Source organism: Podarcis cretensis (genome assembly GCF_951804945.1).
Source record: "Podarcis cretensis genome assembly, chromosome: 12".
NCBI classification, from domain to species: domain Eukaryota; kingdom Metazoa; phylum Chordata; class Lepidosauria; order Squamata; family Lacertidae; genus Podarcis; species Podarcis cretensis.
In genome coordinates this window covers 44,178,172-44,195,936 of record NC_137181.1, presented here as the reverse complement: position 1 = coordinate 44,195,936, position 17,765 = coordinate 44,178,172, and the positions used below count along the sequence as shown (strand labels likewise).

Sequence of the window (17,765 nt, the reverse complement as noted above, 5' to 3'; positions counted from 1 at the left end):
ACCAAACGTTTAAGCCATAAAGTCTGCTTAACAAGAGGCTGGAATCATGACACTATACAGCCAGCACACTCTGCTGTGAGCTCTGGGTTTAATATTAAACAGCAAAGCAAATGCTAATGGGTCTACTTTGCTTCTGCCTAGTTGCTGTTGCCATCACCTCCTTCTCTTCCAAGCTGGGAAACCAAACACCCAACTGCCTCCTTACAACTAGGAGGCAAAGGTGGTAGCATTAACATCCAGGTGGATGGGCAAATCCTTCACTGGGTGGCTAAAGGCACTTGTTTATAGTGTTATGAGGTGTTGGGGGGGGGAGGTGTAGGCTGTATGCTTGAGCCCCCTTCTAATCCCTGGTTCCAGATGGGATTTAATTCCTGGAATAACCAGGCTAGCTTCCTGGCGAGGTAATGGCCCTCTAAGTATGGGCCATTAAGGTAACAAAGGAAGTGGCTCTGTGCCAGATAACGAAAGGGTGGGGGCCCCTTCCTCAACTTTCTGGTAGTTAAAATAAATATTAAAAATAAATAAATAATTGTTTAGTAGCACCTTAGAGACCAACTAAGTTTGTTCTGAGTATAAGCTTTCGTGTGCATGGTAAACCTGTTTGCAGGTAATGAGACATATGCTAAAGCTGTTTTTGGTCATCTGCATACTATCACTTGCTTTTTCCTGCAGGACTAATTGCAGCTGTTGTTGTTGTTCTTTAGTCGTGTAGTTGTGTCCGACTCATGACCCCATGGAGCAGAGCACGCCAGGCACTCCTGTCTTCCACTGCCTCCCGCAGTTTAGTCAAACTCATGCTGGTAGCTTCGAGAACACTGTCCAACCATCTTGTCCTCTGTCGTCCCCTTCTCCTTGTGCCCTCAATCTTTCCAACATCAGGACCTTTTCCAGGGAGTCTTCTCTTCTCATGAGGTGGCCAAAGTATTGGAGCCTCAGCTTCACAGATCTGTCCTTCCAGTGCGCACTCAGGGCTGATTTCCTTAAGAATGGATAGGTTTGATCCATCCATTGCAGTCCTTAACAGTCGGAAGTAGGTTTACCATACCCATTGAGTCAATCACCCATCTCCTACTACCCTTGAGAGAAAAACCCCACCCCACCCTCCCACTATATATAAGGGTCTGGTGACTTCTGTTTCAGTGTATCTGAAGAAGTGTGCATTCACACGAAAGCTTATACCCAGAACAAACTTAGTTGGTCTCTAAGCTGCTACTGATTTTTTTTTATTTTTTTTTTATTTATTTATGCCGACTGCGTCAGACCAACACAGCTACCTCCCTGAATCTAGAATTACTGGTAGTTAGAAGGGCAAAGGACAGAGCTGAGAACTATGTTAGCTACAAGCTGGCAGCTTAGTAACTGGCCGGCTGCAGGCTGGGCAACTGGGAGACAGAGCCATTGGGGAGTCTCAAATCCTCACTCAGTCATGAAGTCAATAGGGCCAGTCATCTCTCTGCCTAGACACCACAGAGTTACTGTGACAATAAAAATGGAGGGATCACATGTATGGCTTTCAGTCCCTTGGAGGGAAAGCAGGGTATAAATTTAATAAATCAAATGCATTTATTTATTTAACCATTTATTAATATAGCCTATTCCTAACACACTTTTCAGTCTTAGAAAAGACTCTCAGGGTAGCTTCTACGTTAAAACAAAAAACAAAAATGTGTGTGTTTTTTGGAGGAGGGGAGCCATTTTCATAGTTACCAAAATAAAACAGATGTGCAGAGAGAATCTTTCCTGTGTGTCTATTCAGAAATTATTTCAGTGGAGCACAGAACTTCAAAGCAGAAAGCAGCCCAAATGAATATGAATATGAATAACAGGAATAATAAAAACCGAATCTCGTAATGGCAGCAAAAGCAAACATCGCAATCCCACTGAAAGCACAGGAAGCAGGACACATTTCACCTGGCGCTTAAAACTTTGCAAGGTTGGTGCCAGGTGAATAGCACCAGGGGAGACTTCCACGGGTGCATAAGAAGAGCCTGCCGGATCGGGCCAATGGAGAATTGAGTCCAGCATCTGGTTCTTGCAATGGCCTGTGGGAAACCTTCAGAAAGGACCTGAGGTGGGGTTTCAACACAGCAAAACTCTGAATACCACCACCTTCCTCACTTCCAAAGGTAGGGCAATCAGTGGTATCGTAAATTTTGAAGTGCAAGAGCTCATCTCGACAGCCTTCATAGCCATGCCCACCACGAGAATCCAGGCATTATTCACTTATACATTGACTCACAACACACAGGAGCAGGGGCACAGCAAAGAGCAAGGCTGTAATACTATGCACAGTTTTTCTGGGAACTACTGAACTCAGTGCTGGCTGCTTAGGTTCAACTTGTGAAACACACGAGTTTCAACAAATATATTCCCTCCGCAGAAATGCAAATCTTCAGCTTCTCCTTAGAAATGCAAATCACGACACAAGGAAGTGTTACTACCATTTGAACTACGTGTGTGTGAAACGGGAATGCCATCAAAGAAAAGATGTTTCCAGCCTCCACTTATTTCCCCTCATTCTTGGACTTCGCACTGCAAACAAGCTACAAAACCCTGTTTAGGGAAGTTTTTAATGTCTGATGTTTTATCGTGTTTGTAATATTCTGTTGGGAGCTGCCCAGAGTGGCTAGGGAAACCCAGGCAGATGGGTGGGGTATAATTATATTATTATTATTATTATTATTATTATTATTATTATTATTACTACTACTACTACTACTACTACTACTTGTCAGAGGAAGAAGACTCTGCATTGCAGAGGGTTGAATTCTACGATTCTATTAATTTCTCTGGTGTTCTGAAAAAAGACCAGTAACTTTGCCCCCCCCCCACCCCAGTCTTTCCCCTTCACTGTACCAATGGGAAGCACCTCTGAGGAAGATATGTACAGTTTAGCAGGGGAACAGGGGAACTTTTAAATATCCTCACGCTGTCAATGTTACAAGAAAGTAGAGTGAATTCTCCCTGGAGTGTGGTTCTGCAACAGCTCCAGACAGACTGTAATAACCTTGAGAAAACCCTCATTTAACCCCCCTAGGTGAGTTGGCAATTGGATATTCGCACATGTGCTCTAGCTACTTGCTCTCCATTGAGCAAATTATCAGATATGTATATGATGGGGTCTTTTTTTTTTGAAGGGGGGGGGGACTTCTATTCTAAAGTCTTATATGAATATAGTCATGGAAGTAGGACTCCTCTCACACATCCTCACTAGAGAATTACATCATGATAACTGAAGTAATTTGGAAAGATTTCCAGGGGGGAAAGGATGCGTGTAGGTAGTATAATGAGATCAAAAAGCGAAGATAAGACAGTGAAGCTAATGTGAAATGCTACTCTGATCAGAAATTACAAGGCTATCAAAAACCCAAGGTTCTCAAAAGCTTTTGACTACGCACAGTAACCTTTATGTCATTATCACCCACTGCTCAGTCCAACGCCAGTAAGGATGCCTTTAAGATGCCGAAGATGCAGGTGATTCTGTTTCGAGAATATGTCACAACTGATTAGCACGCAGACCCGTGCCTCCAAATTGTGGGTCCAACTCAATTTAGTCTAACAAGGAGATGATGCAATTTAAATGACCAAAAGGATTGTGCAGACTTCTGTTCACTCGTCATACTTACCAAAAGTATGCCCTCTCAGATGCTGTTGGACTACAACTCCCATCATCCCTGAATGCTGGCAGCGCAGGCTGATGAGAATTTGGACCCGCAGCATAGGGGGACACCAAGTTTGCTGTAGCTCATCCTGCAGAGTCCTCTTTACCTAACCAGGAACCCATATTAAAAGTCCAAGCAAGAATGACATAGCTGAAGCGAGAAAGACTCCACTGGACACACATTTTTCACTTGTGTGCTACCTTCCATTTTAGACATACAGTGGTACCTCTGGTTACGAACTTAATTCCTTCCAGAGGTCCATTCTTAACCTGAAACCATTCTTAACCTGAGGTAACACTTTAGCTAATGGGGCCTCCTGCGGCCACCGCGCAATTTCTGTTCTCATCCTGAGGTAAAGTTCTTAACCTGAGGTACTACTTCAGGGGTAGCGGAGTCTGTAACCTGAAGTGTTTGTAACCCAAGGTGTTTGTAACCCGAGGTACCACTGTAAATGAAATGCAGGCCTGCATTTAAAGATTCAAGACTTGCCTGACACCCCATGTACTTTGGGCCTGAAATCCAGTGTTGGCCCAGCCTCCGTCCCCTCAGCCTGATTTAGGAGGGACCCACCTCTACAAGTTAATTCCCACTTTGGATCTGAACCACAACAACTTGTGTGAACTTCGCTCTATTCCAAGCAGACACCTATCGTGTTCCCAAACATGTCAGAAACCCTCCCTGCTACCTGCTTTTTTCCAAATGCAGAACTCGCCAAAGGATGATGAGATGGCTTCTCAACAACCTCCCAGTGGCCTGGATTGTCACACAAAAGGATTCGACACACAATGAAACAGAGAGGCATCGGAAACGCAGTCCCCATGTTGCTTGATTTAACTTCTGGAAATGATATTGTCCCTACCTCCTTATTTCAGTGAGCAATGTCAAGAAGCAGTAGCAGACCTTGTGGAGATGTAGGTGGAGCCTTGCTGCTCTCCCAGCTTCTGAACACAGCATGTGACGGGCAATTGCCAGAAGGAGAAAGGGGCACAGGAAGGACATCGGTGCCCCATCTATGCTGCTTCATGGGGCGCTACTGTCAATAACACTTGTGAGAGTCAAGGCCTCTCTGCGCGGCTGTTCCCACTGACTTAGTAAGGTAGGGTCTTGAGAAAGGGGATGGGGAGTAGCAAGGAAGGCCAGAGAAGAATCGAGCCCATTCCAAAGGGGACCTGAACTACAATGGCGTCAGATTTGAAATAATTGTGGTGGAAGTGCAAAACATGTCACTCAAAGCCGCCGCTACTCCTTGATATCTGGCACCCTAACAAGTTAAGGCTATAATCCACACTTGTTATTTCTGTCTGAGCAATGGTTCCCAGACAGAAGATTAATGGTGGATACCGGACGTGCAAAATGAATATTTTATGGTATAAAGATGTAAACTGCACTGCAAGAGTCGGAACTCCGGTGAAACATCTCCCCACAAAAGAGATAATGTGTTGATAAATCAATTACAAATTCCATTATTACGCTTTAGAACAGGGGTAGGATATGTGGTGGGGGGGTTTCAGGCCAAGGGCAGCTTCTCCTCATAACCAACCTTTCAAGGAAGGGCAGGAGGGCAGATGAAAAAGCAGACAGAGCAACAGACATGGCTCTTGTTTCTCAGCAGCAGACCACATTCCAGTCGTGCAAAGTTTCACCTCCCTGTAGCTTTCCACACACAAATTCACCCATGCAGGCAAGCAAGAGGGAGTTCAAGGACACACGCCTACCAGGGCAAAAGCACTTGGGGATGGTGTGGAAAAGGACAAGTGAGGGGAATGGCCTGGGGTGAATTTTTAGGGAGAGACAGAGAAGCCTGGAAGGCCAAATTCAGCCCCTAGGGCCCAAGTTCACCACTCCCTGCCATGCACTCTGGGCTGCATCAATAGGAGTATAGCATCTAGATCAAGGGAAGTAATAGTGACACTGTATTCTGCTCTGGTCAGACCTCACCTGGAGTACTGTGTCCAGTTCTGGGCACCACAGTTCAAGAAGGACAAAGACAAACTGGAACGTGTCCAGAGGAGGACAACCAAAATGGTCAAAGGCCTGGAAACGATGCCTTATGAGGAACGGCTAAGGGAGCTGGGCATGTTTAGCCTGGAGAAGAGGAGGTTAAGGGGTGATATGATAGCCATGTTCAAATATATAAAAGGATGTCACATAGAGGAGGGAGAAAGGTTGTTTTCTGCTGCTCCAGAGAAGCGGACACGGAGTAATGGCTCCAAACTACAAGAAAGAAGATTCCACCTAAACATTAGGAAGAACTTCCTGACAGTAAGAGCTGTTTGACAGTGGAATTTGCTGCCAAGGAGTGTGGTGGAGTCTCCTTCTTTGGAGGTCTTTAAGCAGAGGCTTGACAACCATATGTCAGGAGTGCTCTGATGGTGTTTCCTGCTTGGCAGGTGGTTGGACTCGATGGCCCTTGTGGTCTCTTCCAACTCTATGATTCTATGATTCTAAGTATATTTTGCATATCAAGAAAAAACAACAACATGTAGGAATAAAAATATTATGTAGGCAACCATACTATGCCACACTGATGCACTCTGCATTCAGATTCATTTAAACGACAAAACATATTTTAAAGCATTAGCCATTAAATGAAAATAGAGCTACACAGATTCATTTTCATTCCACTACGCCACTATTTTCGAAGCGATGCAGTTGGGCCACAGTTAACATTTTCTTATAAGAACAGAGCACAAGATGTCAAAAGAGAGAAAAGCAGAATGAGGATTTGCTTGGGAAAGCTTTCCCAAGAGTTTCAAATTTTTACATAGGAAATCAATTTGCATCACCGATAATATTGTTCAAATCAGATGACACTGTGTGGTTAGGAGGTAATTTACTTTGCTGCCGAAGCAATTTGATAGTTGTTCTGATTTGTGATTTTCATTTTGTTTGTTAATGAAAAAAATTAATGAGCAATGTTACTGGAAGTAGAACTCGAAGCCACAGCATTATTAAACATGTTTTCAATATATTGTACATTATGTTGATTGCACCGCCAGAGTCTGAACTTTTTCAGCGCAAACACCAGTCAATCAATCTGATGTGGAATTTGCAGGGAGGACTTTTGGCACTTACCTTTGCACTGATTTGTGTTTTTGTCTAGAATTGCTTTTGTGGATACAATTTTCCCATACCTGAAAAACAAAAGTAGGGGGGGGGGGGAGAGAGAAATAGGGATGTTCATTTTATTGTTTTTTAAAACCTGATCCAATTGTCAAGCATACTTAAAAGAAAGGGAGACTTAAGTGCTCCTGAAAAGTGCAGCACAAACAATATTGTATGGTAATGTCTTGCATGCTGTATTTGCATTTCTCACCTGACCTTCAAAAGCTACCCTTACAAAGGTGGTTAATTTTCTATGCTTGCACTTTGATAATCAACAAAGAGACCAATTACAGTGGCAGATTTGGGGGATGTCAAGGCAAACAAATCCCCCTTCGGATCTTGAAATATGGGTCCCCCCCAACAAAATTTAAAATTCGGCTTTGTAATTCGGAATTTATGTGATGTGATTTAATTTGATTTGATTAGCCGGTTAATAAAAATTATTTTTTTAAAAAAAAAAAAATCCTGAGTGTTGATTAGATCAGGCTAAACCTGTGTTTTTTCCCTTGGTTAAATGAGATGAATGGGTGATTTTCCAAGACACAGAATGGACCACTCTCTGAAATTGGCAATGCCAGAGTGGAACATATGGGAGACTTTCAGCAGCCAGCCCAAGGGGGTGCCTGTTTTCAGAACACACCGCATTGATTTGTGTGCAATTGCGCATGGAGGGATTTTTAGATTTTTGGGGTGGAAATGGTGACTAAGGGAAGAGAACATTATGGAGGTTTGTAAAATTATTACTGGTGTGAATGGAGGGAATTTTTTCTCCCCCTCGAAATATGAGAACTTGGAAGGTCGCCAGATTGCACTTATTTATTGACTTAGCACCATGCCATTGCCATAAAAGCTGTGCTAAGAAAGATACAATCAAAAATCACCATTGAAAGAAAATTAAAAGCTATTTCTAAAAATCAATAAGTCTAAAAATGCACTTAAAACCAAATAACTGCATACCATAAAATTAAATCAAGAAACATTCAGCCAATACTAAATGCCCTCCCAGTTTTTAAATAGACACTGAAATACAAAGAAAGAAGTGGCCGGACACAATTCTGATAGAATTGAAAGCTGGAATTCCACAAAAAGGGCTTATATTTCTTCTTCTGGAAGAGGCTGTCTGGGGCTGATGGGAGTTGGAGTCCAGCAACATCTGGGAGGGGACCACATTGGCCACCCCTGCCCCAAACCATGTAGCAGCTCAAAGGTCATTGTCAGCACTCTGAAAGCCAGTAGGGAGGCAGAATAAGCCCTGTCCTGGTCAAAAGGCAAGTTGCAGGATTTTGCATTAGCAAAAACTTTCAAAGCATAATGATGCCAAATCTTTGTTATGTGTGTAAAAGCTCTTCGTACAGTGTATATGATAATGTACTTATAGAATGTGGCTGTTAGCTTAATCTTCAGCGGCATCTTGCCAGAAGCAGCAGCAGCAGCAGCTGTGCGGCCCTGGAAGTGGCTGGTCGTAGAGTACCAGCAAAGGCAATGCATTGTGGGATTTCACCACACAAGATGGCTGCTTCAGTCCTTCTCCTGGGCAAGGCTGACCCTGCCCTCAGGGCTACCCAGCACACAGGTTAGGAGAGACATTGGCCAACAGGTGGGCTGCCCACTAATAGGATCCTTGCTCTGTCCTGTGCAAAATCCTGATATTCTGCAACCAATAAAGTTGTAGTCATGTTTAACCTACACATACCCCATCCCGTTCATTGCTCCAGGTCAACAGGCCTTACATACCTGGTGCCCAAGGAAGTATTCATAGCAATACTTATTGTCCATAGCAATAAAACACTTAAATGTCAATGCAATGGTGTATCCGAATTAATTGGACATGCCATACTTTTCGCCCCACAAGGTGCACCTGACCATAAGACGCACCTAGTTTTTAGAGGAGGAAAACAAGGGGGGGGGAATATTCTGAATCAAATGTTGTAGGAGAGGAGTTTTAAGTGGGAAGGGAAGGAAAACCCTGGAGGGGCAAGCGGCATGTGTGGGGTGTGTAGAGAAGGAGGTGGCTAACAATGCAGGAGAGGGGTTTAAGGGGAGGGAGGAAAGTGTAGGGAGTGGGGAGTTGGGTCCGGAGGGAGCACACTCCCCACCAGCAGGCAGTCATAGTCTGCCTGCACGCGTGACCCTGGGGTGCGGGGCACTCCTTCCCCCCAGACAAGCCACAGCTGTCTGAACATCGTTCCCTCTGTCTAACCTTTTGCGGTCTCAGTAGTCTGCGGTGTCCTGTCTGTAACCTTTGTCCCTGAGACCTTTTGTCTCCTTTGTCATACACGGTGCAAGGGGAAAATGACGTGGTGGAAACAGGTGCCAAAATAACTTTGTACCACCCCACGATCTCGGGACCGAAGATGTGTAAAGGTCACAGCCCAAAATGTATCTGCCTGGTTTGCATGTTTGTCTCAATAAAAGGAGGCTCCACAGGGCTAGCCGGCAGCTTGCATGCAGCTCACCTGTGCGCAGCTCACCTAATGATCAACCCCCAGTCTTGTGCCTTCACTTCAGAAAGGAAGCCAAAAGTTCTCCCCACCACCTCCACCACCACCCAAGCCAGCTCTCTCTCTCTCTCTCTTTCTCCCATCTGCATGTTTTCCGGCTGCCTATGCGTCCCTGGCATGCTTTCCTGGATGCTGCAGCAGCACTGGAGCATGAAGAGGAGGAGGAGGAGGAGGAGGCGGCGGCAGCCGTCGGTTGCGCTCCTAGCCGCCGGAAATTGATCTGCGTGGGCTGGAGCCTGTGTACAGTGCAGCTAGGAAGGAATTAGCATGAAGGACACGGTCCTTTCCCCTCTGCTTGCCATGAAGGCAGGGGATTTCCCTGCTCCTTGTTGCGTTTGTCTGCCACCAGTCTCCTTGCTCAGCGCGTCTGCTTGCTGCGAGGTGACACTGCCGCGGCCGGCGCTGAGCAACGGAAGGGGAAAGGATTGTGTCCCGCTGCTCATTCCTTCCTAGCCACGTCACCTCGCAGCAAGCAGACGCGCTGAACAAGGGGAACGGGCCACCACTGGCCCGATCCGAGTAAACACAGCAACCGAAAACACAAGAGGGTGGGCAGTAAGACCCTGAGGCAGAGGGCAGGAAAGGAATTGACTGCAGCTGTGTGCTCCCTGCCAGAAAGGGACAAGAACAAAAGGAGGGGAGCAGAGGCTGACTTTAACTGCCCAGTTAAAACCGTAGGCGGCAGGGAGCGTAAAACAAAATAGGAGTCGCAACTGAATCCTTAGGAAGGCGCTACAATAATTAGGCAAGGGGAGCAGGACTGGTGAACAGACGGTAGCCTTGGGATGCCATACAGTGATCGAGGGGATCCACACACAAGGACACTCAAACGCCCCCTTTAACCACGCGCTCTCCTGTGCAGCAACATGACTCACACGCCTCTACACACACACCAAAATATGCCCGATACAGGAACCCCAACAGCCTCCTCTCTACAGCCTTCCCTCCTCCGTGACGCACAATCTGATTTTTGCCCCTGCACTTGGGCGATTCAGCTCCAGGGACCGCACATTCGCTCCATAAGATGCACAGGCATTTCCCCTTACTTTTTAGGAGGAAAAAGATGTGTCTTTTGGAGCGAAAAATACGACAAGTTTTTCCTAAATAAAAGTTAATAATTAATTGCAGTGTCCAAGACCCCAAGTTCTGATAATTGGTCATAAATGGAACAATAACATCTGATAACCAATTTTTCTTGCTTAGATGTCTGGCGCTGTAATTTGTCTTTGGGGATATGGCTCTTCTCATCATTGCAAGCGATGCAATTTTAATTCTTGTCACGCAGAGATACCAAAAGGGCATTACACAATGGGAATCTACATGCAGATAGCATGGAATGGCATAATGCATAACAGAGCTGGCCTGCTAATTTTTAATACTAACCATGGTTTGTTTGTTTGTTTGTTTGTTCTTTTTTAAAAAAAACACCTCTAAAACTAACAATATTTAACTCTGTATTCTCGTATCACCGTGTTTGTGTGTGCACACGTGCAGATTTTTAGTTTGGAATTTCACAGACTTCCAGTCAAGTCCATAAACCTCAATAAGTCTGTTCTGAGTAGGAGTAGAGTTGAATGTCAGCCTCTCTCTCTTGACCTTCATTCACTGTCACTGACAGGAAGCTCCTGCAGCCAATCGGAAGCCGTGGAAGCCCCGTCGGATGTTCGGCTTCCAAAAGAACGTTCGAAAACCGAAGCAGTCACTTCCGGGTTTCGATCGTTCAGGAGCCAAAATGTTCAAGAACTAAGCTGTTCGAAAACCAAGGTATTTAGAAGTTGTCAAGGCCAATGGCTAGCACAATAAATTTGCTGTTGATATTTTTAAGAATTCTTGATTTCTAAGTTGTTAATTTAAGATTTTGCATGGTTTATTTTATTATAATATTATACAAGCAACCACCCAATTGCATGGGAGTTACGTTCCATGCCATCACATGCAACAGTTGAGTGTATATAAGCTCATTATGCCTTGTCCTCGTCATGCCCACGCCCCTGCCCTGATCTGGCCACTTCTGAGTCACTGTGATACACATGTGTGCAGTCGTGCATCAACTGAACACATGTAAATGTTGCCTGTATTTCACTTCTATAATCTATTGGTAATTCACAAAACTCTTTTGTCCAGAAAATATTGTCGCTAAAATATGCACAAAGACGTAGGAGTTGCATTATCTTAAATAATTATCTACAATAATTATAAAAACCAATCCATCCTTGCCCTGCTATTTCACATTAAAAGTTAATATATGGAACAAGGCTTACTGAAGCAATATTCCTCAGCCAACAAAGTTTGATTGATGTCTTGTTCAGAAATGTCATGGGGGAACGTGGTTGTTGTTTTTTAATCTGGTTATGCTACTGATACAGGAGTAATTAGATTTCCAAGGCCTCCAACAAGTTAAGCAATTTGGAAGTAAAAATAAAAGGCAAATGCCTTGGCAAATAAGCACAGAAATATGTACTGGTTACATGTGAAAGGAGAATAATATGCTGCAATAATTACCAGTAAGAAGATTGCAACATAATCTTGTTATAATAGGAAGCAATGCGACAACATACACAATTCCACCCTACCCCCTTTAAATAGCTGAGTGAATGATTCTGTGCTCAGACCATAATTTGGGATGCACACATAGAGTATTCACAGAAGATCTGTTTTAAGATAATTATTGGTAATTAGAAAATATGTGGGTTTTCTCATTAAATTCAAGACTGCTTTGGAGCAAGTGCTTGGAGATTACTGCTCAAGTTTTCATTCCCACCTTATCATAAAGACTTAGACAGCAGATGGAAGAGAAGATCATAGGGTCTGCATTTTAAATCAAGCAAACCTATTCTGCTTTCTTGGACCATGGAGTCAATCAGATCCCATACAGTGGTGCCCCGCAAGACGAATGCCTCGCAAGACGGAAAACCCGCTAGACGAAAGGGTTTTCCGTTTTGGAGGCGCTTCGCAAAACGAATTTCCCTATGGGCTTGCTTCGCAAGACGAAAATATCTTGCGAGTTCCTGCGGGTTTTTTTCCCTTTCCCCCCCCTTTTCCTAAGCTGCTAAGCCGCTTATCAGCAGATCCGCTGATAAGCCGCTTAACAGCTGATCGCTAAAAGCCGCTAAACCTCTAATAGCGCTAATCCGCTAAGCTGTCAATGGGTTTGCTTCGCAAGACGAAAAAACCGCTATACGAAGAGCCTCATGGAACGGATTAATTTCGTCTTGCGAGGCACCACTGTACGTCTCTGAATTTTGTGAGCCAGTTTGGTTTCAAATAAGTATGCACAAAAAAATGTATTTTAGGGAAACTGTATTGGAAAGCATACAAAAAAAAGTGTTTTAGAAGTCATACCAGTGAAGGCCATTTGTACACATTTTATAATTTAGATTAAGATTTTTCACATCTTTTAAAGTCATTAAAGGGTCTAGACCTTAAACTGACTGTATGCAAGACTGAAATGAAACAGAAATAGGGTAATCTGCCCTTTCTTAGTCAGACCAAAGTGCATCCCTATTTCCCATTATTTTAACGTCATGTAATATTTGCTTTTGCAAGAGTTAGTATGCATAATTCTCTCTGGATTCAGCATACTAAATTTCTATTGAGATCAATGGAAACCAAATGCTTAACTCTGTTTCTAAATTTCACTGACTTCCCAGAATTATTTTCAGTTACTATGCCAATGCCAAGTGGATTTCATGACTGTGTTGTAATTTAACTTGATCGGTAATTTAACCTGTGGTCTCCTGTGTCTTTTTCACTGGATATTCCTAAAGCTTAGTTCTACAAACTAGTTAACTAGAGAATTATTCCGAATGACTCAGGTACTTGGGACAAAAGTGAAACACACTGTCTTAAATTCACTTACTTTACTCCTTTGCAGGTATAGTCATGGCTTCTTTTCATCTGGAACAGAGTTCCACCACCTCTTTGCACCGTACTGGCAACTGTATAGTGACACGACGCCCAGAACTCAACAACTTTGCCCCCCCCCCCCCGCCCCCAGTTCACCAATTTAGGGTTGTCTGTCAAAAAAAGAGTGGGAATTCCTGCACCTCTTTTTCTAGAAAAAAAAGCCCTGTATATAGCTGCCTGTCACTTTGGTGATTTGATGCAGTACTCACAGTCATTAACCAAGGCTATAATCCTGCACTCAGTTCAGCTGCTTAAATCTCACCCACTTCAATTAGCTTCAACCAATCTAAATGGGTCCCACGTTGCAGCTTAAGACAATATTCAAGAGAGAATGTGTTTCAAAATGGAAATAACGGGCAAAGTAGCTCCAGAATTTCTCCCAAAATATGCCTGCCAGCTGTCAGATCTCCACTGAAATATGTTGTTGTTTGTTTTATTGTATTTTTAAGGTTTAGATACTGGTCTTTGTCAAAATAGGGTAGAACTTAACAAACAAAGGGGCAATAGCCAACGGAACACATCTGCTAACACAAGGACTTGCAGCTGTGCAAAGGAAATCCCCTCCCCTCTCCCTGTGCAACCCCTAAATCTGTTCCCCTACCCTAATCCTCTGGAACAGGTTTACGGGGCACACACACAGGGAAGGGAAGAGGATAGAGAAATTTCACTGCACATCTGAAAGTCCCTGAGCTATTGGAACTGGTTGGTTGGACATCTCTCAATATGATATAAATAAATAACACCTATACAATACAAATACAACTAAAACAAAACCATGTAAAAGCAATTCAAATAAATCATGTCCTCCTCCCAGAGAGCACGTGTTGTGGTGAGATCACCAAGACTGACTTCACTGCTGTTGTGGGTGGGAGCGATTGGAGAGCCACAACAACCCGATTGGTGGTCCCTCGGTTGCTGGCGTAAATCTGGCCAATGGGATCATTTCATGTCTTAACCGAGGGACCCATATATACCACTACACGTTGCGTTGAGCTTCCTCTTTTTCGCCTCATGCACTGGAAAAAAACCCCTCCCTCTATTTAGGGTTCATTATGACCTTGCTATGGCATTGTGGGTCGTCTGTTCTTGGGACAGGGGCCCGGTAGGAATTTTCCCACTTGGCTGATTGGCTGGTGCCACTTGGGTTTCACCTGCCGCGTAGCAAATCGTCACAACTTTGTAAGGCTTGGCGGTTAGGCATTGGTTCAATGGTGGTGGAGGGGATGTGGTGAGGCTGTGCCTGCCCCTCCAATGCTAGGGAATTCCGTTAAAGGAATCTAGGGGCTCACCTTGCTTTTGTCTGATCCCCTTCCAGGGATTAGGGCCACAGAGCCCCTGGGAGCATTTGGGGTGAGCTTGAGTCTGAACCTGGTCCAATTCTCCCCAAGGATGTTCTCCCGGAGTCAGTGGCGTAGCGTGGGGGGTGCAGGGGGGGCCGGCCGCACCGGCCGCAACATCTGGGGGTTAGGGTTAGGGGGCGCAAATCCACGGGTTAGGGGGCGCAAATTACTTGCCTTGCCCCGGGTGCTGACAACCCACGCTACGCCACTGCCCGGAGTCCAGGCGTCAGTGCTGCCCTGCTGAGCTCAGGTGCAGCTAGTCGTGAACCAATACCTAAGCAAACGCTTCAAGAAACCAGAGGCCTTTCTCCTGGGCATGGTCGGCCAATTGGTGCCAAAGAAGGATAGAACTTTCTTTATGTATGCTACAACAGCAGCAAGAATACTTATTGCAAAGCACTGGAAGACACAAGATCTACCCACCCGGGAAGAATGGCAGATGAAGGTGATGGACTTCATGGAACTGGCGGAAATGACTGGCAGAATCCGAGACCAGGGAGAAGAGTCAGTGGAAGAAGATTGGAAGAAATGTAAAGCTTATTTACAGAAACATTGTAAACTTAAGGAATGTTAGAAGGAGGCTGGAATGAAGTTATGTGGCTTTAGCAGAAGTATTATAAAGGACTAAGTAAAAATAGATTGTTAGTGGATGAAAGGAGGGAAGGTAAAGATACATTGTATCAGGATAAAAATTGGGAAGGATGAAAAGGATTTGTTGAAATAGCAAATCGAACTAGAATACAAAAAAGGGAGGTGTGAGGAGGTCGCTGAAACAAGTAAATGAAAGTTAATAACATTGAAAGTATTGGATGTGTTTTTTCTTTTTTTTTCTTTTAATTGTTTTTGTTTTATTTTTGTTATGTATATGTAGTATTTTTGTCTTTGTATTGTATTGTATGGTTTTGTTATGTTTAATTCTTTTTTTCTTCCTTTCTGTAACTTTTAAAACTTTAATAAATATTATTTAAAAAAAAAGAAAAGAAAATAGCAAACGCTTCTAACTCTCAACTTGGGAACTAGCTTTTCCTTTCTCTCTCACCCTGTGAAATGCCTGCCTCTCGCTTAAGATTGTCCCACCATCTATCTGCTACTGTCCATCACCTGCTATAACGACAATCGCTTTGTGAAACATAAAAGCTTTACAAATTTGCAGATGAATCTGCCCACTCAGTTGGCAGAATTGGCACTTGGCCAAGTACCACATAAATACCGACACCATGTCCATAAGAACTCAGCCGTTTAGTGTGGCAGCAATGAAACTTTGGAACTCCCTGCCTCTTGATATCATTGTATTCTTTTTGTCGCCTTCTAAACATATTCTTATTTAGACAAGCTTAGCAGGGTGTTTAGACGTTTGTATAAGTTTTTGTTTGTTTTAGCCTGTTCTACTGCGGTTTTAACCTTCTGTATGTTTTCAACTGGAGTTGTAAATTTTTTAAGCAACAAATTTATTGTTTTTGTAAGCTTTGATTCTTTGATTATCAAGCAGTATATAAATTTTAGGAGCTAAATAAATAAATATAATAAAACAGTGGCTTTGCATTTCAAACCCCTATTTTTCTACTTACATGTTTTTCATTATTTTTGTGTCCCTTTAAAAAAAATATCACCAAAACTCCAATATGTGATTATTAACAAATGAAGCTACTTTTTTTTTAAAGTAAAAGGCTTATAAACCCACCTTTTCTCAATGAGCTCAAGATGACTATACCATTGCATAACTTGGGCTATAATGCAGTGCCTATCTACCTAGAAATAAATTCCATTGAAAGCTATTAATCACAGAATCATAGAATAATTGTTCAGTTGGAAGGGACCCCAAGGGTCATGCAGGAATTTTTTGCCCATCGTGGGGCTCAAACCCACAACCCTGAGAATAAGAGTCTCATGCTCTACCAACTGAGCTATTAGATTTACTTCTGAGAAGACGTGTATAGTGGGACGCAGGTGGCGCTGTGGGTTAAACCACAGAGCCTAGGACTTGCTAATCAGAAGGTTGGCGGTTAGAATCCCCATGACGGGGTGAGCTCCCATTGCTCGGTCCCTGCTCCTGCCAACCTAGCAGTTCAAAAGCACGTCAAAGTGCAAGTCGATAAATAGGTACCGCTCTGGCGGGAAGGTAAACAGTGTTTCCGTGTGCTGCTCTGGTTCGCCAGAAGCGGCTTAGTCATGCTGGCCACATGACCCGGAAGCTATGCGCTGGCTCCCTTGGCCAGTAAAGCGAGATGAGCGCCGCAACCCCAGAGTCGGCCACGACTGGACCTAATGGTCAGGGGTCACTTTACCTTTACTTGACATGTATAGGATTATGCTGTCAAAATATAAACATCAAGAGACAACATTACAAGGCACATTTAAAAAATATTTTTTTTAAAAAAAAATAGTGTGTGTGTGTGTGTGTGTGTGTGTGTGTGTACCTGTGTTTACATGTGTACACCCAGTGACTTAAAGCCCTACCATGGGGAGAAGTGGGGGCAGAGAGAATCACTAGAGGATGTTTTCTGGAATTCAGAGAGAGAGGACATGTTGTTCACAATTATAAAAGTTCTGAACAGCAGGTCATTCATCCAGTTACTGCTCCCCCCCCCCCCACCCAAGTGAAAAGACTGAGAATACTAAACATTCCTGCAGGTATACAAATCTTGGGACACCAGGATCCAGATCAGATGATAAACTTCACCCAGTCTGTGGGAAGGATTGCAAGTGCTCAAAATACAGTAGTATTTCAGCCACATGCAGTTTTTGCCAAAAATGAACCAATAATCTAGCAACAGCTTCAGGCTGCAATCCTATACCCATTTAACCTCTGAGTAAGCTGCATTAATGGGACTTACTTCTGAGTAAGCATGTGTAGGATTGCACAGTGTTTAATCTAAGATGACGACTCATTCTGCATTTTATATGGCTTTTTCATTCAATCCATTAGTCTCCCCTTCGCTTTTTTAAACATATAGTGCTTCTGGGTAGAAAAACAGAATAACATAAAACTCCATTTTTCAGAGAGAGAGAGAGAAAAGATGAAAGTCTTCTACCACCAGGGACTGTCAACAAACAAATCACTGCAAGTTAAGCATTTTATAGAGTTCACGCAGCGTGTGCAAAAATCACATGTGAGCCTAGAAACTTCTTTTCATTATTTACAAATTATGGATGTCTACTTGTCTGGGCTTTCTATAGTAATAATTATTTGTGAAATTCTAACACCAGTGCTTTTCCAGATGAGTTTATTCCTTTCAGAAATTATTTATAGG

General features: G+C 43.6%; 1 protein-coding gene and 1 long non-coding RNA gene across 10 annotated transcripts in view; one reads left to right on the top strand and one right to left on the bottom strand.

The window, feature by feature from the left end:
* RBMS3 (RNA binding motif single stranded interacting protein 3) overlaps positions 1-17,765 on the bottom strand; it is a gene marked incomplete at its 3' end in the record, with an annotated part of 775,525 nt that overhangs the window by 330,176 nt on the left and 427,584 nt on the right. For all 9 annotated transcript variants that reach the window (XM_079947347.1, XM_079947348.1, XM_079947349.1 and 6 more), the window contains one exon: positions 6,738-6,796. In XM_079947347.1, coding sequence (XP_079803473.1) covers positions 6,738-6,796 — 59 coding nt within the window. The remainder of the gene's footprint in view (positions 1-6,737; positions 6,797-17,765) is intronic.
* Positions 1-17,765, top strand: part of LOC307199594 — a 660,078-nt gene that overhangs the window by 310,213 nt on the left and 332,100 nt on the right. The gene's annotated exons all lie outside the window — the stretch shown is intronic.